General features: G+C 45.0%; 4 protein-coding genes and 1 long non-coding RNA gene across 5 annotated transcripts; 2 read left to right on the top strand and 3 right to left on the bottom strand.

Annotated features, from left to right (window-relative positions):
• The first annotated feature begins 7,300 nt into the window (after positions 1-7,300).
• LOC133915179 (zerumbone synthase) lies at positions 7,301-8,991 on the top strand. The gene is made up of 2 exons (XM_062358241.1): positions 7,301-7,464; positions 7,982-8,991. Exons 1-2 carry the CDS (start codon positions 7,421-7,423, stop codon positions 8,790-8,792), a joined length of 855 nt encoding a protein of 284 aa, XP_062214225.1. The 5' UTR covers positions 7,301-7,420; the 3' UTR covers positions 8,793-8,991.
• A 43-nt stretch (positions 8,992-9,034) lies between these two features.
• Positions 9,035-13,531, bottom strand: LOC133915178 (triacylglycerol lipase SDP1-like). Its single transcript, XM_062358240.1, has 4 exons — positions 12,244-13,531; positions 10,952-11,818; positions 10,382-10,525; positions 9,035-10,288 (listed from the first exon to the last, which is right to left on the bottom strand). Exons 1-4 carry the CDS (start codon positions 12,784-12,786, stop codon positions 9,581-9,583), a joined length of 2,262 nt encoding a protein of 753 aa, XP_062214224.1. The 5' UTR covers positions 12,787-13,531; the 3' UTR covers positions 9,035-9,580.
• Positions 13,532-17,608: 4,077 nt separating this feature from the next.
• LOC133914002 (protein FAR1-RELATED SEQUENCE 5-like) lies at positions 17,609-22,228 on the top strand. The gene is made up of 7 exons (XM_062357170.1): positions 17,609-18,706; positions 19,022-19,533; positions 19,622-20,010; positions 20,097-20,554; positions 20,633-20,781; positions 20,880-20,896; positions 21,381-22,228. Exons 1-7 carry the CDS (start codon positions 18,341-18,343, stop codon positions 22,226-22,228), a joined length of 2,739 nt encoding a protein of 912 aa, XP_062213154.1. The 5' UTR covers positions 17,609-18,340.
• An 854-nt stretch (positions 22,229-23,082) lies between these two features.
• LOC133914070 (uncharacterized) lies at positions 23,083-23,636 on the bottom strand. Its single transcript, XM_062357227.1, has 2 exons — positions 23,416-23,636; positions 23,083-23,336 (listed from the first exon to the last, which is right to left on the bottom strand). The coding sequence occupies exons 1-2, from the start codon at positions 23,605-23,607 to the stop codon at positions 23,217-23,219; spliced, it is 312 nt and encodes a 103-aa protein (XP_062213211.1). The 5' UTR covers positions 23,608-23,636; the 3' UTR covers positions 23,083-23,216.
• Positions 23,637-25,294: 1,658 nt separating this feature from the next.
• Positions 25,295-26,091, bottom strand: LOC133914069 (uncharacterized). Its single transcript, XR_009909164.1, has 3 exons — positions 25,979-26,091; positions 25,646-25,756; positions 25,295-25,531 (listed from the first exon to the last, which is right to left on the bottom strand). It is a non-coding gene; the product is annotated as an uncharacterized LOC133914069 (long non-coding RNA).
• Positions 26,092-26,236: the final 145 nt, after the last annotated feature.

Raw genomic sequence — 26,236 nt, 5'->3', positions numbered from 1 at the left:
CCATATCCACCTAATCGAAGCCATGTAAAATCATACCTGTGGACTGGGACCATGAGGGGCGAGGTGACGTAGTTCGGGGCTAGAGCCTAAGGAGGAGTCAGGGCTAAGGTAGGAGAGCTGGTGGAGGCCGTCATTGGAGCCATCGACGAAGAGGTCATCCGCAAAGCCTACCATGGAAGGTCGTAGGAGAAGGATGGTATAGCACGTGAGGTCGTCACTTCTGTCGCCATTCCATCCACCGCGGCTCCGTCCCCATCGATGGACCTTGGAATAGGCCAAAGGAGAGGAGGAATAGGAACGGGCTAGAGATGTCGGCGTCAACATGGAGGGAAGGGTCAATGGATCGGAGTGGTGGAGGATGGAGAGCATCTTCCACCAGATCTGGCACGTGTTGATGCCAAGCTCCTCGAGGAGCGGCAGCTCATCCTCGAAGGAGGCCCCCAAGCTGACACTGATGGGCCTCACAAAGAGGTGTCAAACCGAGGAGGAGGATGCGATGACGACGGATGGAGACAGACGCGAAGGGAAAGGATGGACAACAGATTTGGAGCCGCGCGATAGAGAGCTCTCCTAAGTCACCAATCCTCCCCCAACCCGCCATCATCGTGACAAACGCACAGTGCCACCATCTGCGCCACGCTAATACCCACCATGAACCCTACTGACAGATCGTGTCTGGAGCAGAATGAATCTCCCCAACGCGAATCTCGCGCAAGACGCAACCCCCGCGTGAGAGGGAAGGGCGTAAATGGGAGATTAAATGTATTTTTGGAACAAAAAACAGGAAGAATCTTTTCACGATGACTATTTGATCAACTTGAGTGGACGGTGAAGATTGATTATTTCTGCCACAACTTATGTATTTATAGGAGTGTGGATATAGATCTGTGTGTCCGTTTTTGAATTTGACAAAACTATACTCCTCACATCCGTTTAGTGCGATCTTTCTTCCCATCCAATCAAATGATGGGATAGCACCACAATGGCTACCACCAAATTCTCTTCCGGTAGAAGTATCTCCCACCCTTCGAGATGGCAGAAAGTCTGGTCATGCCGGCAGCAAGTGTCACACAAGTGTCATGTAGCATGATGTATATCGGTATAGGCTTTCTTTGTCCAGCAAATTGCTAGGCTAAGGAACATGGATAGTGTAGGATGTGAAACAATGCTATCAACTACAGTGGTATATGCATGCATGCATGACATGTCATGCCCATGCCACTGTCCTTTTAGTTGTAGCACTAACAATAAGGTAGCTTGTTGCCTCGTCGTGACATAACAAAACTTGTTGTAGCAGTAGCAGTTGAGAATGGACAAAGCCTCGCCATGAGCAAAACAATAGGTAGTTTGTAGTTTGTTGTTGCCTCACTATGACATGACATGCTCATGCAAATATCCTTTTACAATGCCACTATATAGAAACAGACTCACACCACCACCTTCCCCAATTGGAAGGGCGGGAGGTACTTCTCGCCCTTCCTGAGGGTAGAAAGTGGCTATGCTACCCTCTCACTTCATACTAGTATCCATGTCAACCTTCTACCTGTTTAGTGGATGATTTTTACTTTTTGTCCACTGAATGGGCGGAGGAAGTCTAGTTTTGTCAAATTCAAAATTGGATACATAGAGTTGTAATTTTTTTTAGGAAATATAGAAGAAGAAAAAAATCCCAAAAGTGGACGAGGGGTCAATTGTCATCACTTGGTCATGCGGATGGATGGGCTGAAGTGATGGTGGAGCTGACGACAGCAAGCAAGGACTTAGTTGTACACATGTGTTTAATCTTTTTAAACAATTATTACTCTCTTGTCCGGTGTCTAATTTTAATTTTGTTTGTATTGTTGTCTATATTGTGTATATTTCAAAGATATTTTATTTACACTAGCAAGTTACATATATGATATTAGCAAGTTATGCATAAACTTGCCAACCAAGTCATAACATAAGTTGCTACTAAATATATCATTAAAGTTGCTACCAAACACTAGCTAAAATTGCTAAGTAGTATCCATATAAGATGCTACTGTAAGTTGGAATTTGAGTTCCTACATAAGTTGTGATACATTCTTGACATAAATTGTTAGCAGACATTTACTAAAGTTGCTACCAAATCCAAGTCATAGAAAATTCTGACACTTTCTGCATAAGTTGCTATCAAACATTCATTGAAGTTGCTATCAAACATTCATTGAAGTTGCTACAAGAAACTCTCTGAAGCTACTAACAAAACACTCACTAAAGTTGCTATACAGATTGTGGCGACCTGATATTCCACTTCTGATGTAGAACGTCATGTCTATGTTCATTACTTCGATAGCGGTTTGGGCTAGGTCGGTTTGCGCTGGTTTGTTTCATGGTTATGTCGATTTGTGATATTTCCATAGCTGAGGGGCTTTTCTATAATTTGCCCTTTGTTTGGAGATGTCAAAGAACCTATCTGGAATTTCTAGAAAGGTTTTGAGTCTTTTTGTAAAATTCTCCTGAAATTATCTGTTGTGTTATGCTCAATAGACACAAATTGACAGTCAGAGAAATTAGAAGGTGTCAGTGTAATAGGTAAGGGGTGCCCCACGTGGTTGGTCCTGTGCAGCCAAGTGTCAATATATAGCAGGTATTGTCAAGACCACAATCACACCATGCGACCAGGGTGAAGCTCGCATGACCAGCCCCCTAATTGCAGAGCAGGTACTCACCTACCCGATAAAAATCTCATTTAATGCTGCCAACTTGCTTTCAGCGTGACATGGTCGTGGGGCGGTGTGGACTTGCAGTGACCCATCACGTATCATTAATGCTACGGGATGGTCTGACGGGTGAGCGTGACGGTGTTTGGTGATGGTACAAGACTCGCAAGATGACTAGAGCAGGGTAGACATGCCTATTCGACATCATGATGTGCTAGGGGTAGTTGGCTCCGTCATGGGTAGGTCTACCACAAGGTTTGGCGTGGTTCGTTTGTTTGTGCATTTGTTCCCCTGGTATATAAATGGATCAAGATCGTGTTTATAAAGACAGAGAGAATATTATGTAACAGGTTCACCCAATTCATAAGATAATACACATGAAGTTGGACTATTATCCCGGAGACTTGAACCTGGATAAACTTTGGTGCTCTTAAGTCTAGGTTGATACATGCATATATGAAACACGGATCAACGCGTCCGTCATTCGGTATACCCCGAATTATTATCAGGGATCATCCTCCGACAGAAGGATTTCTAGACTAGTTGGATCTTTGAGTTTTGTAGATTTGGCCTCCTACAACAAAATACTTCAAACCATACATTTGTACTTACAAAAACAATACAAAACTACTCCAGGGTAGATGCAGAATGCAATGATATGTATGTATATATGTAACTCGACAAGGATATGTATCTTAATTCAATAATGTACTATTTCCAACATGAATGCAATACATGAGAATTTGATAAGAGTCTGAGCTCACTAGATGCAACGAGCTCACGACTATTGATGACATGAAAAATGAAGCACGCGTGATATATAGGTTATAGCCAGCATTGTGGCACATTCAATGCATTCACAGCACCGTGTGAATAGCCAGTCAACTTTAATATGTCGCTAGTCTACAAGATATTACACAAACCACACTAAAGTTGCTATCAAACACTCACTAAAGTTGCTACGAAACATTCGTTGAAACTACTATCTAAGTAGCGATTAGCTACACCTTACTAAAATGGTGGAAAATGAAACAAAATATTGTTCTTCTTCCCTTAAGAAACCAGACTGACCATGACATAGCAACGTGGTTAGTCTCCCCAATTTCTCCTTCCCTTCTCATGCTCCCAATGATCTTCTTCTCCGCCACCATAGGCATTGTTAGATGAGGTAACAGAGGAGGGCAACAATAGGGAGCCCAAGGCATCGCGATGGTGGGGGATGATGAGCGTGGCGGCAGAGTTATCGGATTATTGCGCTTGTCGGAGAGGCTAAGCATGGCGGTTGTCATCGGTAGGGATGACAATCCTACCCGCGAGTATTGTGCCCGATGAGAGTGGTACGAGTCTGAGATTTTGTCCACAGGTACAACGGATTGGGTTCCCGCAAATTTGTGGGTCGAACGCAAGTATTAAAATATGCACACGGGTATGCCCGTGAAGCACACCCAAGTAACAACCTAGTCCAATTATCGTAAGCTCTCTACCCTAACCCAAGGTGGCAAGGACATTGTCGTTGTAAAGAATATGGGGTCCCTCCGCCAGGATGGCCAATAATGATAAGTTTTTGCAGGACTAATTCCTTTTCTCTAAACAGGGACCACCGCGTGACCGCTCGGCACCGCGTGACCACACCCCTGACCTACGTTGGACTTACTATGACCAGTCCCTACTGGTAGTGGGGCACGTGCTCATCTAAAACAGATAACTATAATTTAATACCCATGCACATGCCATTTTCCTTCCCCAGGCACACCACTCCGGTCGAGGCAACCATGGCCAGCAAGCTTCTGTGTTCCATCCCGCAACATTAATTGTTATGGGATGGGCTCACAGATGAACAGAGGGCATCGTAGGCACGTGTAGGCAACTAGCGATGGAACAGAGCAGAACGGGCAACCCAGACTTGATAAGCGGGGAAGCGGCTGACGGATGGGACTGGCATCGCAGCGCTCCAAAGCAGGCACAGTGCATGCGTGCTTAGTAATGATAGCCTATGTTGACCGTCTATGTAGGTATGGGTCTATTTGATGGGGCCACATGTAAGACTCCTTTCCTCCTGGGCTATAAGGGGAAGAGAGTCCGCCTTGGAGAAGGGGGGCAAAAAAACACAAAGAAGAAACCATACTCAATGAGAAGAATACACATGATGTAAGGCTATTACCCCAAGGGGGGTCTAAATCTGGATGAACTCTGGTTTTCTTAGATTAGCACAAGCACATCCCCCAGAACACAGATCACACACCCGTTGTCCGATACACCCCAGTATCACTGTGAGGGATCCACCCCCGACATTTGGCGTGCCAGGTAGGGGGCGTGTTTTGGCATTCTGGTAAGTGCTATTAATTGTTCTAGGCGATCCATACTCGAATCCCCAATGGCCGATGAATCCCATCCAAAGAATCCGGGTCGCGGCGAGGTGTTCTTTGTTGGACACAACCTAGACGAACCTGATGTGTTCCAGATTCCAGACAGTGGATCTGAAGCCGAAGGCTTCGAGACTCGGCGGAGGACATCCATGTTCCCGGTGCTGGGGGGGAGCTCACGGACCACAGCGGCTCCACCCGGAGTGCTCACCACATCGAGGCAACCAACACAGCCTCACGGCGTAAACCGAAATATTCGGCCAGGTATGATCCGAGCAGGTTAGAGAGTACCCAGAAACTAACCGGATGTGTTGTTTATTCGAGCAAGTTCTACCCGAGGGCGAACAGAAGGGTCTACTCTTTAAGCTTCTGACATGAGTAGCGACCACTCCTGTTGGATACCGGAGGAGGAGGCAGCCTACGAGGATCTCATAAAAAAGGGAGGAATCCTTGTTTAGCATGCAGGATTTCAAAACAGTACTGGTTATCTGCTCTAGGTCCTTCTGCACTGTGAGCAGGTCCTCCTGACAATGGCTAAGGCGGTTGTGAAATTCCTCTCCCTGCAAGACAATTTCCTGAGTCACCCGTTCCCGATCCCTTTGCGCTGTGAGTAGCTCCTCCCGGCAGGCTGGTCAAGAAACAGGTCGCAAGTCACAAGAGTTAACCAGTCGGGTCTTACGTAGATAGCCTAAGGCCAACACCTGACTCAAGTGCACGGAATAACACACCTTGAAGATCACTAGACGTACTCGCTCGTCCAACCGCTAACCCAGGCTCACATTCAGCTGCCGCTTCGGAGTTGTGTCGGTCGGCGGAAGCGTTGGAGGGAATGGTTGAGGTTTCAACAAGAGTTTGCAGGCTGGTTGCCGTGGGCACGGGCTCGGTATGGGTGGATGGTTCAAACACTCCGGGAACTCTACGATCACCACCACACAAACGTATCAGAGAGCATAAAATGGGGGGCTTCATTCAAGTATATTACATACCCATAATTACAGTCAGGTTTTACTCCTCGGTGGCCTCCACCCGAAAAATGGATGTCACATAGTCCACCGCCCATTGACACTCCCGCTGCAGTCTCTCCTTAGCTTCGGGTCCGGTAACCACAGCTCCCTCCCAGATTAGGTCCAGGTTGAAGTTGGGGTCACGACTGCAGTAGCACCAGAGGATATACTTCGTAGTCGCTCTCACCGCCTGCGACATGTCCATTGCACCCATTAGCGCCAAGGTGGCTGGGAGCTCAGAAAAGTGCTCTGCAAGGATCTTGAGGGCATAGGCCCAGGCTCAGACAGTACGATTGTCCTTCGGCTCGGTAGCTCCCAGCCTGAGGCTCCCAGAGGATCTACTAGCGCCTCGAAGGCATCCCAAAGAATGTCGTGGGTGGTGCGTTCGTCCTTCTTGAGCTGAGGGTGCTCAACGAAGAGTGTGGCCTTCTCTCGCCATAGTTCGCCACACCTTTGTTACAGCTCGACCATTTGTTTCTCCAGCTTGGCGCATTTGTTGGCCACCGCCTCCATCTCCTCAACCAGCCTATGGATGAAGGCCGGGATACGGCTGACCACGGTGAGCAAGTCGGGGGTCGAGACGGGCTCCTCAACCGAACCTACAGGGCTTGGAGCTACTATCGACGCTCCGAGGGTCAAGGCCAACGTTGGCGGAGGGTCCGGAACATCTCGCATGGGCGCCGTCGGAGGGGTTGTTACGGTGGCCACAGAGGCCACCAAGGGTCTGAGACAAATAATAGAGTTACGGAATCAAGGAAGAAAGAGAAATTTGAGGTATCCACATCTACCCAGAGAAACTTACCTCAGGAGCGGGAAACTGAGTACCAACCTATTCCTCACAAAGCCGCCAGACAGACTGATCATGGAAGACAACCCCGCGATTGGGCCACTAGCGCTCGGGGTCCCGTAGGGGTGCTTAGCTGCCTCTGCAGTGGATGATCCCTCTGCCGCCCTCTGCAGTCACACTTTTCCTACAGTAACCCACTGCAAAATACTGTTTATCCAGACTCAGTTCACTGTATACCTCTAACTTCACGTTGCTGAAGTTAGAGGATCTCGATCCCCGGCCACGGCCAAAACGTCAGAGTACAGCTCTCGGCGTCGCGAGTTTATTGTGGCCGGCGCGATGGGGCCGTGCTACGGCGCTAGTGGTGCTGGTAACATGGACGGCTGCGCTTTCAACCAAAAAAAAATGGACGGCTGCGCCGTGCCGAAACACCCGGATGCCTACTTCACTGGCCCATGCGCGAGCGCCGCTGAGATTCTGACTCCCCTCCCCTCCCCTCCCCTCTCTCGCTCTCGCCACGACGAGGCGCACTGAATTCGGCGACGCCGGAGGCACGGAGCCCCAGGCCCTCAATCCAGAGGCATGTCGGCGGTGGGCTCTTCGGCATCCTCCTCCTCCGCGAAGCGGTACGTGCCCTGCTCCTCCCTTTTCCATCCATGGCTTCTCTGCCGCACGATCCGGTTGCTGTCGCTGTGGCTGTTCACCCCTATTTGCTAATCCTTTCCCCCCGTTTGACGATTCGGTGCAATAAAGGCTCCATCTTGATGTAAAGTTCCCACCTTTCTGCTGCAAAGTTCAGCGGATCGAAGGATTTACTCTGTTGTTTCGTCAGTGGAGTGTGTTGCGAGGACTGAGAAGTTGTGCTTGCCTTTTAGCGTGCCAAGTGGATCTTTAACCATTCTACTGTTCCAGGCTTGCAGTACACATCAGTTCATAGCTCAACGTCGATCGGGGGATGTTGTTACTGTACCAGCCACCAGGATTCAGGATTTAGAAAACTTAGATGATTCTGACACTAATTCCAGTTCTATTATCGTAGTGCAGAGTTGCAGGATGATAGGATCTAGAAAACGATAGTTAATTCTGGTACTGAATCTAGTATATGTGCTTTAGACTTAATCTTGTTTTCCTTCTGAAGGACAGGTTGGAAGGGAAGGTCGCCCTCGTCACCGGTGGTGCCACCGGTATCGGTGAAGCCATCGTTCGCCTCTTCAGGGAGCACGGCGCGAAGGTGTGCGTTGCGGACATCCAGGACGAAGCCGGCCAGCAGCTGATCAACTCCCTCGGAGGAGGCGACAACCACCAGAATGTCATGTTCGTCCACTGCGACGTCACGTCCGAGGACGACGTGAGCCGTGCCGTGGACGCAGCGGCGGAGCGGTTCGGCGCGCTCGACGTCATGGTGAACAACGCCGGCATCACGGGCGACAAGGTCACGGACATCCGCAACGTGGACTTCGCCGAGGTGCGGAAGGTGTTCGACATCAACGTGCACGGCGCGTTCCTCGGGATGAAGCACGCGGCGCGCGTCATGATCCCGAGGAAGAAGGGCTCCATCGTGTCGCTGGCGAGCGTGGCCAGCGTCATCGCCGGGATGGGCCCGCACGGGTACACGGCGTCGAAGCACGCCGTGGCCGGGCTCACCAAGAGCGTCGCCGCGGAGCTCGGGCGCCACGGGGTGCGCGTCAACTGCGTGTCCCCCTACGCCGTGCCCACGGCGTTGTCCATGCCGCACCTGCCCCAGGGCGCGCGCGCCGACGACGCGCTCAAGGACTTCCTGGCCTTCATCGGCGGCGAGGCCAACCTCAAGGGCGTCGATCTGATGCCCAAGGATGTCGCCGAGGCCGTGCTATACTTGGCGAGCGACGAGGCGAGGTACGTCAGCGCTCTCAACCTCATGGTGGATGGCGGCTTTACATCTGTGAACCACAACCTGCGGCCGTTTGAGGATTAGCTCAAGTTGTCAGCCGCACTATGGCAGTGCTCAAGGAATAAGGACAGTATTGTCACCGTTGTTCTGGTACAATTCTGAGATGTGGCATGAACTTATGTAGTAGGATTCAAGTGTCAGCAAGACTTCTATGTCAGTATTTGAGCAAAGGGGTGAACAAACTATTTGATATTCCAAATAAAAATGATGCCAAATTAGCGTATATGATCGCTGAATATGCTCAAAAGGAATGAATTTTCCAGCAATGCCCAAAGAAGCAGGGTGTATTAGTTTCGAAACTTGATCAGAATAGTATAAAAATCGGTCTCCGAACAGTTGGCCATATCATGCCAGTGCATACATGCAAAGTAGGAAATAGCTCTGCTGATGATTTCGTATAAGCTATACTACAACAAACAATGATTTCACAATATATGTAAATACTAACACAATTATATCATCACTATATGAGAGATCACAATGTCATCTGTGCTCTTTAAATAGAGGCACTGCAGTTCTCATGGACAGCATTGATGTAATAAACTATAACAAACCTGTCAAAATCTAGAACCTAGTCAATTAAAGATTGATGTGCAGTTACAAATCAGCATGACCAATTGAGGGATTGCTTGAGTCAGCTGCATCCTTGTTATCTTCATCACAGTCAGACCCTGAGACGACATCACAAGTTTCCGTGTACGCTTCGGCGGAGGAGCTTTCAGCCAGTTCAGTTACACGGTTGTGCTGAGCAAGCAGAACGTCTCTTTTCTTTTCGCAATGTTAAGTAGAATACCGTCAGTAGTACTCTCAGGTTACAGAAAATCTCCTTCAGAAGCTTGACTGGCTCTAGTGTTGCCAGTGTTGTATGATTCGGTCTCAGAAACTTCTGTGCACCTGTCTGGTGTAGTAACTCCAGAACTATTGTTTGGGCGTGGATCGTTATGAAAGGTAGATTCCGACAAAATGTCTGTGGTCTCATCCTCTGCAGTACAGGCCCTATTGAATTCAGTGTTAATCTCAAGATTACGAATGAAATTGATGAACTTGTCAGCTGATGCTGTCCTCATTAGAGGCCCACCACTCCTGGTCCAAGAATTGAGGTCAATGGTTTCTGATTCGCTCTCACTTCCATCATGTGAATTGTGCCGAACATGGTGAGAAATATTTGGTGTGCCGACAACAAGAACAGCACCTTGGTGCGTGGATGAAGTAGCAACTGCAGAAATTTCTTCTGAGAGAGATTCTGAAGAATTCTCTCGACTCATACAGCTCCATGACGGTACCCTCCTTGGTGTTTTGAGTCGAACAAAGTTAGCATGTCCCTGGGAAGCCGCCGCTGTCCTTTCAATGCTTCTTTTCAGCCTCCGTTTGTGGTTTAAAACTGCAATGGATTCATCTAATGCAAGTTCAATAGCACAGTTTGCTCTGATTGCAGAGAGCTTCTCCCATGTGCACCTGCGGCCTTGGTTGGCAGCCATCTGGAGTTCCGCATATGTCGGATTCTGTATAATCTTCAAGTACTGAAAATTGGAGAGATGTAAGGGAAAAGTCTTGAACTCAAAGAGCTTGTGTTTATTTTCACCTATATAACCTACGCATAGATCAGAAAATACCTGAGCTACTGTTGCCGGCATAACCATGGTGACATCACCCTCCCAGTCCTGAGCAAACAACTTTGCAAGTCCTCCCAGTGGAAGACCCATCTCTAGAATTTGGTTACATCGATACTTAACCTCCATCTCAGCAAGACAAGCGAGCTACACAAATTAGATCAAAGTTAGAACTGGTAAAAAAATCAGATAGGAACTGAATTTTGAAAGACAGCACTCTGACTGAGTGTTCGGGGAAGATAACCGGCAATGATAACGGTGTTAGATAAAATACATGCAGAAGCGTTTGTAACAGAAGTACAGAATATTGGTTGGATATCCACTGTGAATTAATTTCACTTAGTCCTACCACCGAATAAACTCTTCAATCCTACCAGATATTGATTATATGCAGAAGATGATAACCATGAATAATGTGCCAGCATGTGGGGAAAACGATGAACATTCAAAAATATAAAAATAAAATAACTACCTGCAATATGAATTACAGGTTTAAATGCTAAGATACAGCACATCATAAACTATGAGACCCACACAATTAAAGGTCCCTACTCCACAGGGTCACAAACATACCTTTCCAGCAAAGCGGCCTCCATAGGCTCTAATGAGCTCTTTCATTCGGAGGAGTGGAGAAATGTGAGGATTAGTTTGGCTCACAATAAAATGATTTACATTGAATAACTCCTTGAGTCTCATCATGGGCAAATCCATCTCCAAGCTCCCATCTCTCCACCGGCGCTTCGATGCTCCAGGACCTTGTTCAGGACCTGTGGAAAAGGGTGCGTGGAAGGGAACTATGCTGCCAAATCTATCCTTCGCCATCAATTCCTGAGCTTCAAAGAGCCCAGGAAATGCACAAGAGGCCGTTACAGCACTCCAAATAACAATGTGTGGTGATGTCAGATAGTTGAGGCAGCGGGGTGGCTCATTTTTCCTAGGAGAGCAAACAGTTATCCCAAGAACACGGCCAGTCATGTCGTAAGCCTCTTGAAATGTTAAGTTACTTGTGAGATCCCTCAAAAGCCTTTGCATCTGGCTAATGTCATGTAGTGCACCATAAGTCGTGACCCGCCTCATTACTGCAAAAATTCCACCTATCCTACCAAAGAACTGCAAGGTCTGTAATGAGTCTGTGAAGAAGCTCTCAATCTCTGGCCATGTTCGGGTAGCAACGATTGAACATATAATGGAACCAACACTAGATCCAGCTATTATTCTAGGCAGAAGCGTATGTTCAACCAATGTTTTCACTACACCTACATGGAAAGACCCCAATGAAGCACCCCCACTTAATAGTAGCGCTGTCCTCCCAAAGGCATGCCTGGTCTCCTGAACGAAGGCAAGCTTCTCTTCCAAAAGTAACTCATCGGTATCAGATTCACACACCATTTTCAGTTGAGTAGAAACCTCATCAATATAATCTTTTATAAGCTTAGGAACCTGCATTGCAACAGATCAACCATGTAACTAAAACGGTGGTGACAGATACTTCAATATTTCATAATGCTGGATATCTAGTTGAAAGCAAGAAAATATGTTTTTTTTTTAGGGAAAGAAAGCAAGAAAATTTGCTATGGGTTTTGTAGCATTGGAGCAAATAGTTAACAATCACAAACATCTTTGGCATGGATAGTACCACTTCATACAAAATGAGCTGTATCTAGAATTTGGTCAAACATCTTCAGGATAATCATCACTGCGGTCACTGAGCATATGTACATTTACAATTTACAGAATTAAAAGGCTGAGGTCAATAATTCGTGAGCATATTCATTTACCACAACCTTAATGTTAAAAGCTCTACAAGTACAAAATAAATAGCATGAATCAGTACCGAAAGGAATGACTGTAATTTTGCCAATTACCTCAAGCCTGCCCTTGTGAAGCTCAGGATTACACATGTTCCCCAAGTTCCTCACAAGATCACCGCGCATACAGAACACCACATCCTGGAGAGACCCCTCCTCCCTGCGCCGCCGGAGTTCCTCAAGTCTGTTCCTGATCAGCTCCTCGTCGTAGAAATCCGCCTCATGGACCTGCTCAGACATTTTGTCAAGCACCTTGGCAGCACGCGCCCACTCCTCATACGTCGCCGCACGCCGCATAATCTTCTCGCATAGCCAACGCCGGCGCGCCAACGCCGCCCGTGACCGCGCACCGGAGAGCTTCCTCAGGAAGAGAGCGAAGAGGACGACCATCAGGAGGACACCATGGGTGTTCCTGAGGTGGAGCCAGGACGCCACCACCGGCAGCGTCGTGCTGCGCACGCGCGAGATGGCGGCGTACGCGCGCGCCCGCATACGCCACAGCGAGCTGAACAAGAGCACGCGGAGCGCGACCCCGCGGCCGAGCAGCGTCGACGGCCCGATCCTGAAGGCCCCAACGCTTGCTTCCCCGGACTCGTCCATTGACAGTTGAAGCAAGCGATCTTGATGAGCTCGGTAAGCAGCAAACCGAAACTCCGACTGGTTTAATCTCGAGCTGAACTCTTCTGAACCCGAAAAAAGTTGAATTTTTAGGAGAAAGAACTGCAAGACGGAACCTTTTCCTCGATTCCAGACCAACCTATCCAAGAAATCAAATGGTGAGAATCCCCAATTCGCAAGTCGATCCTCACACAAACTAGCTAGAGGAATAGGAGAAACCAATCAAGTGATCACCAAAAGCCAAAGAGTCGGATTTCGAGCAGCGCAGGCTACCGGATCAAGAAATTGCAAGCTAAAACAACCTAAACACGCTCAGAATCGTATGGCTTCGATCTCTCAGTCTCAGATCAACACACAACGAGAAGAGGGAAACGTGGGGAGATAAAAAAAAAACCCCACAAAAAATGCAAAGGAAAAAAGAAGGAAGTAAATAAGCACAAGCTTCCGACAGTCTTGGCCGAATCAAGCAGGATATGTAGCGAAAATCCGTCGCGTGGAAGGGAAGGGAGGATGGGCGGGCGAAGAGTGGAGCAGGCGTGGACGCAATGATAGATTAATGACGCGATGAGGATATGGTGACGTCAGATTGAGCAGGGTGTTTTGGTGGCGCGAGAGGAATGGATGAAACGGATCACATGCTGCTGCTGTCGCCTCGCCTTCTCAGCGGAGGAAGAAGAACGAAACGGCCGGTTTGTTGCTTTGCTTCCTTGCTTTTGCGGGAAGCATTGGGATTTGGGAGAAGGTATTTGTACGACTTGTCGAGTGCTCTCCGTCTACTCATCCAGTGGAATTTTTACATTTTGACTTTTTAAAACATACTCCGTATTCTATAAATAGGCCATTCTGAAAGTGTGTGTATATATATATATGGTAATTACCATGATGTCAATTATCATATCATCGAGTAAAATGTCACTGCATCGTGCAAAGAATCTATTTTCAAATATATATATATATATATATATATAATTTTTTAAGTTAGACTTACGAGATAGTGCATTGTAGCTGCCACAACACCAATTACCACGAAGTCGTTCTATTTAACAACAACGTCAAAAATCACGAAGCTATAAAAATAATTTATTTTTTTATATTGTTACTCGACTGTAAGATTGAGATTGACGACTAAAGGAGGTGAATAGACGTCTTATTATTTCTTTCAAAATAGATAGCTTACTCCTTCATCACCTAACGCTCCTAAAAACACACAAACAGAAGTAAATAGAGAGAAACAAAGAGAAGACACACAAAACTTGTGCCTACACAGAATGAACATGAGGTTTCATTTAGGATCATTTCATGACCGTAGCCACAAAAAACTCACAATTTAGAGATAAACTCAAGAAGATTGTCACTGGATGAAGAAACTCTGCAAGTTGATGACTTAGAGATAAGGAAGTGCGAGACTTAAACTTATACTACTGTATGCGTATTTTATGTCCCTAATAATAATAAGAAGAACGTCGTAAGGATAAAAAATCGTAGCTCAAAGGAAAAAAAACGAAAATCAACCAGAAAATAGAAAAACTTGCACATAAGGCAAGAGAATCAAAAGCAAAAGACTAGAAGGAGATGAACACAAGTATATGTAAGAAAATAATCTTCATTAAGCACATATGTCAGCCCTATTTTTAGTAGATTATAAAGAATTTTTTCTCATAAAAGCTCTGACCTATTACAAAGGCTAAGCTTATTCTCTTCTGTCAGTGTATCAAGAACCGGGGGTCCCTGAGTCCTAAGGCCAGGCCAGCCATCTGCCACATGGCGCCATCCCGCGAGGTCCCTCCTGCGGGGTGAGGAAAGTTCAAGTCCCGGGACAAGGTGCTCGGGGCCACAGTCCGTGGTTCCCAGGCACCCCTGTTCCCCGATGATTCGCGGAGTTTAAGTACCGGGAAGAAAGTGCTCGGGGAGGTGCCCGGTCACCCCCGAGCGCCCTAGCCCCCTGACGATCAGAAGAGCCAAGTTCCGGGAGAGAGTGCTCGGGACTGCGTGTGGCAGCTCCCGAGCGCTCGGTTCCCCGAGGATCCGCATAAGAGTGCTCGGGAGAGAGTGCTCAGGGCTGCACGTGGCAGCCCCCGAGCACGCAGTTCCCCGAAGGGCCGGGCAAGAGTGCTCGGGAGAGAGTGCTCAGGGTTGCACGTGGCAGCCCCCGAGCACTCGGTTCCTCGAAGGTTCGTGCAAGAGTGCTCGGGAGAGAGTGCTCGGGGAGGTGGACAGTACCCCCGAGCACCCGGTACCCCGAGGACAAGGATAGGCATTCTCGGGAGAGTGCTCGGGGAGGTGAATAGTACCCCCGAGCACTCGGTGCCCCGACGACCCAGAAAGACCCCCGAGGCACCCGCCGATGAGGTGTCAATCAGTCAGAGGTCCGAAGCCGCATTTAATGAGCGTGCGTGGCCTGACATCCCCAACTGCCCCCACCACAGTGTCAGTTCCTGCCATGTTTTGGCAGAGAGGCATGGGGCTATTAATTGCACGGGTCCCATCCCGTATCATCCGGCGTGTCTTGTGATAACATCGCCAGGATCAAGGCGTTCCGTCTGCCGCCCTGCTGTGGCAGAGGAACAAGACAGGGCGGGCACGCCGGGTTGCTCTGCGGCTGCCCGGTGAGTCCTCTCTACGGCGCCCGTTGCCAGGGCGTTTATGGTGATAGGTGACCAGGCGTGCGCCGCGTTTTCCACCCCCCGGTCACTTCACCCAGAAGGAATGATAGCGCCTTTCCCAGTCATGGCGTCTTGGAACTTGTGCCCCCCCTTCCCGTTCGGGGCATGTCGCAGCCGACGAGTGCTTAAAAGAGCCGGCAACACAGAAAAGAAGACAAGGGAACAAGAGACCGCAAGCACCCAAGCAGCGAGAACAGAACCATAGACGAACACAACGCACAAGGGACAGTCCCTGCCCAAGAACAAGGAGCCTCAAGCTCTTAGTTAGACAAATATTCTTGTAACCAGCGCATCCTTGAGGGACTTCCTCAGGACAGTTATTACATCCATACAGGAGTAGCGTATTACGCCCCTGTGCGGCTCGAACCTGTCTAAATTCCGGTGCATTTACTTCTCTTTGCACTAGATCATCACCCCTACCACCGGCCGTTGCATTTATTCTCATTCATTTCTCCGACGAACTTATTCAGGATCATCCCCCCGGCCGAATCTCTAAAAAGGGGTCTCTCGGGATCCCTGCGACATGAGTTAATCCTCCGACATCTTCCCTCCTCCAAAACCTATCACTGGGCTTTTAAATGGTTAGCTCAAAGCTCTCCCATAGCTCTACCCCTAATTTATAGCTCTTGAAAGCTTCCTTGACCCTTAAGTTTTCTTATTCCGAAAATACCTTTTTACCATAGTGCACTCTTACCTACCACCAGAGTATTTTAGTCCAGATTTCACTCATTTCATCGAACGGTCATAACTTCTTTCTTAGCTTCGTCTCGACGCAAGCTTCGTGATGATGCCACTTGACCCTCTAGTCCTCCCACATTTTTGTGGCCAAACCGCGAAATCATAGCACGCTTCTCAAAACGTGACTACCTGTCACTTGCTTTGCCTCAAGCAAGAGTTCCTATATTGATGTGTGTCCTCCGTCTTACGATCTTAACCACTGGCAAGTCTCACCTGCTTTCGATCTATTGGGTTGCCTTGTCACTTTTACCAATATCTCTTTTGCTTGACTTTGTCACACATCGTCTTCTTCCTTTATCCTTTTCATGCTTTGCTTGAACTTTACATGTACTGTTAGGATCATTCTTGACTCTTTCTGGTCTCTTTGATCGTCTAGCACCAAGTATCCGCTTGCCCTGATCATCCCACTGTCGACCGTTAAGTTACATCCATCACATGCACACCATAAAACAAACACACGCATATCTCCAAACTACAAGGATATCTCTAGTTAGTCCATAACACAAATTCTTATTTCATAACTCATTCTGCACAAAACATGAGCACCAGATGTTTCAGCGTGTTCACTCACTGAACTCTGGAACATCCGGTGAATGTGCTTCTATTTAGCGCACTGAAAAATGCTCTCTACAAGAATTGATCTGGTGTGAAACTCCGATGCTCACTTTTCTGTCATCGAACTATCTGACGCCTTTATCTATACCATACTCTCCTTTCGCAACCTCTCTATAAAAATTAATCCGGTGTTCATGAACTCCCACACCGGACTATCCGGTGACTTCTTCAAACTTGGCGCCGAGCTTCGAATTTCAAATTTTGTCGCGCACTTGAAAATACTCCGACGCTATTAGCATTGCATCACCGAATCATTTGGTGAGATCTTCCACTTTTCACCGATTTTTTTTCTCTGCATGAAATGGTTTAGTGCTCTCTAAGCCCATCACCGGATAATCCGGTGCCTTGATCTTCATTTTTGCTTAGCATAAAATTGCTTCGGCGTCAACATCAGCTTCAGCACCACTCCAGACAATCTAGTGAAGCCAACTTTACAGACACCAGATATTTTGGTGCGTTTATTTTTCCTAGGCCCAAGATAGAAACTCTAACTCTAACTTAAATTAGCCATAAACAAAATCACGTATAAATAAGTTCATGCCAACCAAGTCCAACTCAAATATAATATTATCAGTGACTCGTTAAAATCAAATCAAGACATATCTTAACTTAGTTTATTATCGATAGAAGTTAATTATCGATATATATATATATATATATATATATATATATATATATATATATATATGTGTGTGTGTGTGTGTGTGTGTGTGTGTGTGTGTGTGTGTGTATATATATATATATAGGGCGCTGCTATTCTTAGCGCTGCGCGTTGAATAGCTATTTAGCGCCCCAGGATACCCCGCGCCCCGATCGTGGATTCGCTCGGGAAATCCGCTCGAAGCCGTAAAACTTTCGACCGCAGCCGTATATTTTGCTTCCGTAACCGTATGAAGAGCATATTTGGTCCGTTTCGATCGGGAAAAAGATCACAGCCGTAAAACTTTCGATCGCAGCCGTAAATTTGCTACCGCAACCGTATGAAGATGTCCTTTGGTCAGGGAACCGTATAACCATAAAATAATTTTTGTTGAGAACGAGTTGATTTCCAGATTTTTAATCGTACACAAAACAATCAGTGAACTGTATAACTTAGATTGGCCAGTAGTAAAATATACATTTATGAACCATATATGAATCATACAGAGAGCCGTAAATCATATTGTTATGAAGCGTAAAATTTAATTTTATGGTAACGAGTGATCTTTCGTACACATAAACATATTCAAAGTATCCATGTAACCATAAATCAATTATGATTAAATCTTTTTTCGGAGTCGTAGCCATTTAAAAGGGCTCCATTCAATTTAGTTTGTGATCCGTTTCGAGCATAATTTTTAGCCGTAAAACTTTCGATCGCAGCCGTAAATTTGCTTCCGCAACCGTATGAACATGTTGTTATTTACGGAGGGCGTTATGAGGGGGAAACAAAATGGGCGCCATTCACGGGATGACGGTTGGGCCAATGGGGGGAGGTTACATGAAAATAGAAAGGCCTCAGGAAAAAATGGCCAAATCAAATGGAGAATCAATCGGGATATTGCGGAAAAGGATTAGGGTTGGAGGTCATCCGAGTGTATGCCATGGGACGACACCATGAACACAGCGCTGTGCGTAAGCAGCGGCGGAGAGAGACGATCTCTATGCAAAGCAATATACCCACGTGCCCTTCACCCGTAACGACGCAGCAGTTTGTGCGATCTGATGATGACCGCAGCGACTTCTGTGCCCGAACCATGGCTGCGTCTCAACCAACTCCCGAGAGGACGATCGACCTGACAGCTCGGATGTCGATACCTTCTCATGCATCGGATACAAGGACACCTCCATCAACACTGGCGCCGGAAGAGATGGCAACACCTGAGGAGGGTCTAACATTTACTCACGTAAGTTCATTGGGTTTACTGCATTTCGATTGCCAAAGTCGTATTGTTGTATATTTCTATACATCAATGTAAATCCATATACACAGACATAACCATTTTCCAAACATACAGTGAACCGTAAAACATAATTTGACTAACCGTAAAATATAACATGAAGAGAGCTGATTATTTCATACTGATAACCATATTCAAAGCCTTCAAGTGACAGTAAAACATATGTTTCCCAACCATATATCATCTTTTGATGATGACAATGGTTATGCTATATTGAATAAATTGTTACAATGACATTGTTGTTACTAATTGATACTTTAGGGAGACAATGTGGATGAATCCATTATACCAAAGGTGGGAATGTTCTTTCCAGCAGAGGAGGATGCGTATGAGTTCTACAAACGGTATGCAAAGGAGGCTGGATTTGGAATAAGGTGGGACAGGACTAAGAAAATAATTAGAGAAATATCATGCTCATTGGCAGGGAAGTGGCAGTACTTCAAGCCAGGGGAAACAAGGAAGCGGAACAAGTTCTCTAAAAAAACAGGGTGCAAAGCATACATGAAGCTGAAGGAAGTGGAGAATGAGGACAGAGAGTATGATGGCAAGGTGATGGTGGAGAATATTAGGCTGTTACACAACCATCCGTTAGCGAAAACACCAACAGTAACAAACCAGATGGAGTGTCACAAGCATAAGGATGAGACGGTGATGGAGCTTGTGGACGAACTAAATACAAGCAATGTGCCAATCAACTGTACGATAAATATGCTGAGCGAGATGCATGGGGGAGAGCAGAACGTCCCACTAACAGCACGTGACATAGGTAACAGGTAATAAAACATTTTAATGTGACGATTATGGTAACATACTATAAATATATACGGCTGTATTGTGTTACATAATACTGTTTGGATGCAGGAAAGCAGGTAAGACGCGGGAGGAGAATGCAGATGACATAGGGAAATTGATTGAATTTTTCCGTTACTGTCACGAACAAAATCCACAGTTTTACTGGGACGTTGATTGTGATAAAGATGGATACATCAAGAACATGTTTTGGAGCCATGCAAGCATGCAGGGGGACTATGCGGACTTTGGTGCCAATGATGCAATGACCTTTGACACAACGTATAAGACAAACGCATATGAGATGCCTCTTGCAATGTTTGTTGGATCGAACCATCACAACCAGAACGCTATATTTGGGTGCGCACTTCTACGACACGAAACAATTGATGCCTTCAGATGGTTGTTTGGGACATTCAAGAGGTGCATGGGAGGGAAAACACCAAGATGCATCCTAACAGGTAAGAATCTTGCAAGCAGTTTAATATTGCACGCAATCTTTTGTTCGTTTATTGACCGTATTATATGTTTTCGGGTAAAAATTTAGATGAAGACCCATCAATGAAGGTGGCAATACCTGAGATGTTCCCGGGTATAGTACATAGGCTGTGCAGATGGCATGTGGTAAATAAAGTGCAGACTAAACTCAATGAGCTGTACGAGCTGCACAAAGAACTGAAAGATGTGTTCAATTCAACCATCAACCATCCACTGACACCAACTGAGTTTGAGAGTGCGTGGGCAGAGATGTTGTCAAGATTCAAACTGCAAGATGACCCGACATTAAGAAGCCTGTACAATATAAGGGAAATGTGGGTAAAGGCATTCTTCAAGCATAAATATTGTGGAAGGATGACATCTACACAACGGAGCGAGAGCACTAACATGATGGTTAAAAACAACTTTGTGAACCACACAACTGTGCTCCATAAATTTGCCAAGCAAATGCTGAAGGTTATCCAAAGGCGGAGAGCGGCCGAGGCCGCAGAGGAATATGGTGGCATGGTGAGTGTGTTTCGCATAGTGCAAATAATTTTACGGTTAGACCATATGCATTCTAACATTTGATATTGATAAATGCAGTGCAGAACAGATGAGAGTGGCTGGGGATTTGTTGATCAGCTACGACGGGTGTATACAAGAAGAGTTTTCGAGCAGGTACAGAGGACAGTGACTTCAGCAACAAGGTACCGAATTGACGATGATCCTGTGGGGGGGAAAACCACTACCTGGTATCACACACTAGAAGAACAAACAAAATATCATGGGGTCAACATCAATTCAAGGTGTGTGCCGATATTGAATGTCAGAAGTTCACGTGCGAATGTAGGACATGGGAACACACAGGTAACAACAGTTTTGGAAATATAATTGAACAAGATATCTTTTACTGTTGTGATTGGTACCTTTATGCACTTTGACACGTGAAGTGCTTATTCTATTTTAGCTGGTGCAAACATACAAGTGGAGTTGTATGGTTGAGTAAATGATATTTTATAGTTAATATATTAGTTATATACGGTCAAAAAGTGAACCAACAATTGACCTGTTTCCATGTTCATAACCATATTAATAATAACAATGTAACCATACTAAAATCAACCATGTAACGATGTTATAGGAATTATGGTTGCATATACAGTTAAAATATGGTTCCATATTCTTAACAATATTCAAAACATCCATGTAACCATATCAACAGCATCTATAAAACCATATTAAATGATATACGGGTGCATTGCTATATAAAATTATGGTTCTGCATTCTTAACAATATTGCAAACATCCATGTTTTATGGATATATAATTGAACATGATATCTCTTACACAGGTTTGTTCTGCGAACATCTGATTCGAGCATTCATGCAAGCACAGGTGGAGAGTATACCAGGGAGCTATATTCTTAGGAGGTACACCAGGAATGCAAGGATGGAACTTCCATTTGACCGACATGATGAGAGATTGGTTGGACCGGATGGGACAACACAGAAATACCGGCAAACAACGCTGCTAGTGGTTGCAATGGCAATTGTTCGTGCAGGAAGCATGTCAAGACCGGCATACGACAAGGCAATGAAAGATCTGAAAATTCTAAGAGGACATATTGAGAACCTACCAGCAGACATTGGACATTCACAAGGAGAAACAAGTACAATTACCTCAAGACAGGGTTGGGAGCAAACATATAGCAGCCAGGCGACAGATGGCATGTGCACAGAAGAAAATCATGATGAAAACATTCACACTACAACTGTAAATGGAATTATGGAGTCAAGAGCACCACATATAATCAATATGGTCAACCGTGCACCCCCTCCAAAGGCCAAAACCAAGGGACGTAGGGTGGATGAGGGAGAGAAGCGAACACTAGGCGCAAGAGGGCCTAAGAAATGTAACCGAGCTTGCAAGCTTTGTGGAATCGCAAATGGACATAATAGAGGAACCTGTCCAGAAAACCCAAAGAACAAGGACAGGATTGCCAAGCTGAATCAAGGTCCGAGAAAGAGGGGGAGGCCAAAGGGTAGCGGGAAGTCAACGGTGGCAGGCAATAAAAATAAGGTTTACCGGTCGCTGGATGAAGATCTGCACGTGCGTAGAGTTTCTGAGAACTATTCTGAAGAAGAATATTCAGTTGGGGATGAGGAAAATGCAACTACAACGGATGAAGATTCAGAATGAATTAATATACTGTTAGCTTGATTGCATTTTAATGGTTATGGAAATATTGAATTTACTGTTGTAACTGTTGCATTAATGCACTTTGGAACGTGAACGTAAAGGTACAATAATAAACGTGGAGTTAAATGAATGCTTCAATCGTCGAATTTATATAGATATTAACAGGGCAATGACATGGAAGTGTAAAATTTGTTATACGGTCGTGAAGTCGGGAGTTTACGGGTATGAAAGAATATTTTTACGGTCACAAATTGAACCAGCACTTATCTTCTATACTGCTGTGACTGTTTCCTTTATGCACTTTGAAAAATGAAGTGATTATTTTTTTTAAAGGTCGATACGGTCGAGGTCCTAACTGTATGCTTCAATTGTGTCATTTTATATACATTATCAAATCACATAAGGGTGCAGAATTTTGTTTTACGGTTGATGAACTGTATGTTTGACGGTTGACAAATATAAATTTTATACGCGTAACGCTGGCACCAGAAAATAAGAGATTAATATAGGTTTTATGGTTACAGAAACTGGTAAATAACGAGTTTGATGATAGGGTTATACGGTCAAAACTTGAGCCATGAAAATGCGTTGATTTCTTATATAGGGCAATCAAATCGGAGTGTAAATTGTATTTTACGGTAGCTAAACCGATATATAACGGGAACAAGAATGTAGTTATACGTTCAAAGCTTGAACCAGGAAAAACAGTACATTACCGAAGTAGTAACTCTTATATGGTATTGTGAATAGGATTTTAAGCCTAAAACATGACTCCATCAGATTATACGGTTTGGTGAATACAGTTAGCACATATGAGATATAATTGAACAGTAAGAGTAGAACGAAGAATCTTGTATGCAAATTCCGGGCCAAAAACACATAATGATATAAACACAAAAGTGGTTTACAGCTAAGGTCATCGGCTATGCCATTCAACAACTTAACATCGTAACTTGAGTTATTTACAAATAAGGATTATGTGTTCGAACTAAAACGGAACTCCAGATAGCCGGAACCGCTCGATCTCAGGAGGCATATCTTTTATATCGTTCAGAGTGTGAAACAACAAGTAATGGAGCATCTCGGATCGGAGCTCACCAGACTTCTCCTGCATCAAAAATATAGAAATATTGAGAAACCAATGTATTCCTATGAAACCAATGTTAACAAAAAGGAAAAATACTAACGGGCGCAATTGAAGTGCGAAGTGAAGACTCCTCTCCGTCAAAGAACTCTATGAACTTCATAGAGAAGAAGGCGCAGTCATTCCTGTTAACCATTACGGGAGCTTCAGTAAAGGGGACGCGCCTCATGTTTGCAAAAACCTTGAAATCTTTCTTAGAAATCCTCTGAAAAGAATCACTCAAACGCTGCATCATGGTATCACAAAATTCTTTGTCGTGATGTTGTTCCCATTTTGTTCCGATGGATTTGTAGTCAAGGGAGTCAAGTACATCAATGCGAGTGTGCCGGAAGTTTATGCAATAGACAGAGATGTGCTCGCGGTGGCACATCGAGAGGAAAACCTATACGGTTGATCATGTTAATCATGTCAGTATAAATGATTTACTGTTTAGATTGCCTTGCATTGACATGAAGAAATCAACATCTATTATGTCCATTAAACTCACCAGTTTTGCCTTGGACCAATCGGTGGGAGGAAGGTTCTCCCTAACCATGTTGTCTAGCGCGGTAGGGTCAAAGACTCTATCATTGCCTTTGTTGAGTTCCTCTGGATTGAGTGCACACTACATGGGAATAAACATTCTATTAGGAAAAAAGTAGATAACAATTGGTTAGCAAAGATGACAAATGACATAATGTACGCACACAAACTCTGGGCGGCATAAAAATCCTGTAACCGTATGATTCTGCCCGGTGCAACTTATCGTCTTCCGCCAAGCATTTAACAAAATACTCCAGAAAGAATATATCGGTCATTCGCCCATCTGAGAATGAGTCAGCAATATCTGAACCCGTCCATGCAAATGGGAGGAATTGAATCAAGTAATGGCTGTAGAGTAGAAAAATAGAGCCCATAATGAAGGATACATACATATGAATCAAATATTTATTATAATTTTGTAAATATTTGAATTGGATTATATGTTACCTTTTTAATGGTGAACCTGGGGAGCATAAAAGGTCTCGTAGTTGCATTGCATGATCAACTACAGGGACAGTCCTGCTCTTTCCTGCCTTGAATGGCGACGAGTACATTGGAGGTTTCCGATTCGCTCTCTTGTAATGACGAGGCAGCACATTGTCGGTCGACAATTCGGACGTTTTCGCCTTGTTTGCCGGTGGTGGCAATGGGTTCACCTTAAACTTTTGATTTGGATGCTTTTCCCGGAACATTGCCTCTAGATCATGTATTCTTTCCGGTTTTGCAAAAACATGCTGTGTTGGTGCCTCCTATAGTCCATAGCGAAACCAAGGGAAAAAAATGTAAATTAGGTAATGCATATGTGACCAGAAGATTATAATTGGTGTTTCCATACATCTACGAAAAGGTACGGTTGCGTGATGAATGTATATACGGTTAACACATGGGATTGGAAAAACATTTATTGTTCTGTTGTTCTAAATTACGGTTAGTTTCAAAAAAATTTATGGTCACAGATAATCCTATATTACCGTAGATGCTTGGACTGCCTCGTCATTCAAGTATGCATTGAAGTTTCCGTCGATATGTAATTTTGAGATAATCTTGTCAACAGCATCGATAGCATCATCTGTATTGCCGTCCTTGCCTAAAAAAACGAAATTGTTATACGGTACAGTCGAGTAGTGGTAACTGTTGTAATACAAAAAAATTAATAGACAAAGAAGATAGAAATGATTGACACCTTCAGCAGAGCCTTCCTTTGTGGGATTTGCCAATGTATTAGCAAGTACCTCCTGGTTCAGAACAATTGAAAGGCCAACCGTACGGTCGGAAGATGCATATTTGGTGCGCATGTGTTATAACCGTAAATTTAAAAATGTGGAGGGGAAAATACATGAGCTGGAAAATGAGATAGCAACTTTGACGAGGAGTAGAATCGTCAGCCATACTTGATTCTATCTGGGGAGGGGTTGGATCATTAAGAAAACTGAAGGCGCCATTAGGGTCAAAAGTATCCTCATTGACATTAGCTTCCGATCGACCAGACTCATGTGGTGGAGATGTAGATGCATGTAGATTGGGGATGACATGAGGCGAGGAATCATTTCCTCCCGGAGACGTGTTAGCACCTGGTGGTGGCGAACGCTGCTGCTCATCATCAGTAACATTAACATCTCCCACATGGTCTCCGGATGCTACACAATTGCAAAACATCACAAATAGGATTTTGGATGAATAAGGTATTTATTATACGGTTAGCACACATACAAAATACATTGTGTGAAGGTGTGTGGGGTTATTGTACATACCTATGTCAGCCTCTTTAGAGAGGTTGGGATTTACAGTTTCAAAATTGCCTTCAGTTTGTGGAGATTGCTGCCCCTCAGCATTATGTGGTGGTTCTTTAACAATTTGGCCATCTGTGACAAAATATATGAAAATGCAAATGTTATGAATAAAAAAAAGGGAAGTGTTCAATGAAAAGTAAGAAAATTATGATTGAGATACCGGAGCCTTACTGATAGTGTGATACAAAATTGCAAACAACACAAATAGGATTTTGGATGAATAAGGTATTTATTATACGGCTAGCACATATACCAAATACATTATGTGAAGGTGTGTGGGGTTATTCTACATACCTATGTCAGCCTCTTTAGACAGGTTGGGATTTACAGTTTCAAAATTGCCTTCAGTTTGTGCATGTTGCTGCCCCTCAGCAGTATGTGCTGGTTCTGTAACAGTTTGGCCATCTGTGACAAAATATATGAAAATGCAAATGTTATGAATAAAAAATAGGGAAGTGTTCAATGTAAAATAAGAAAAGTATGATTGAGGTCCCGGCCTTCTAAGAGTCGACGAAATTCTTCTGCTAATTGACGCTGACGGGATACTATTGT

Source organism: Phragmites australis, chromosome 4 (genome assembly GCF_958298935.1).
Source record: "Phragmites australis chromosome 4, lpPhrAust1.1, whole genome shotgun sequence".
Taxonomy (NCBI): Eukaryota; Viridiplantae; Streptophyta; class Magnoliopsida; order Poales; family Poaceae; genus Phragmites; species Phragmites australis.
The sequence above is the reverse complement of the archived record's forward strand: the minus strand, read 5'-3'. Positions and strand labels throughout refer to the sequence as shown.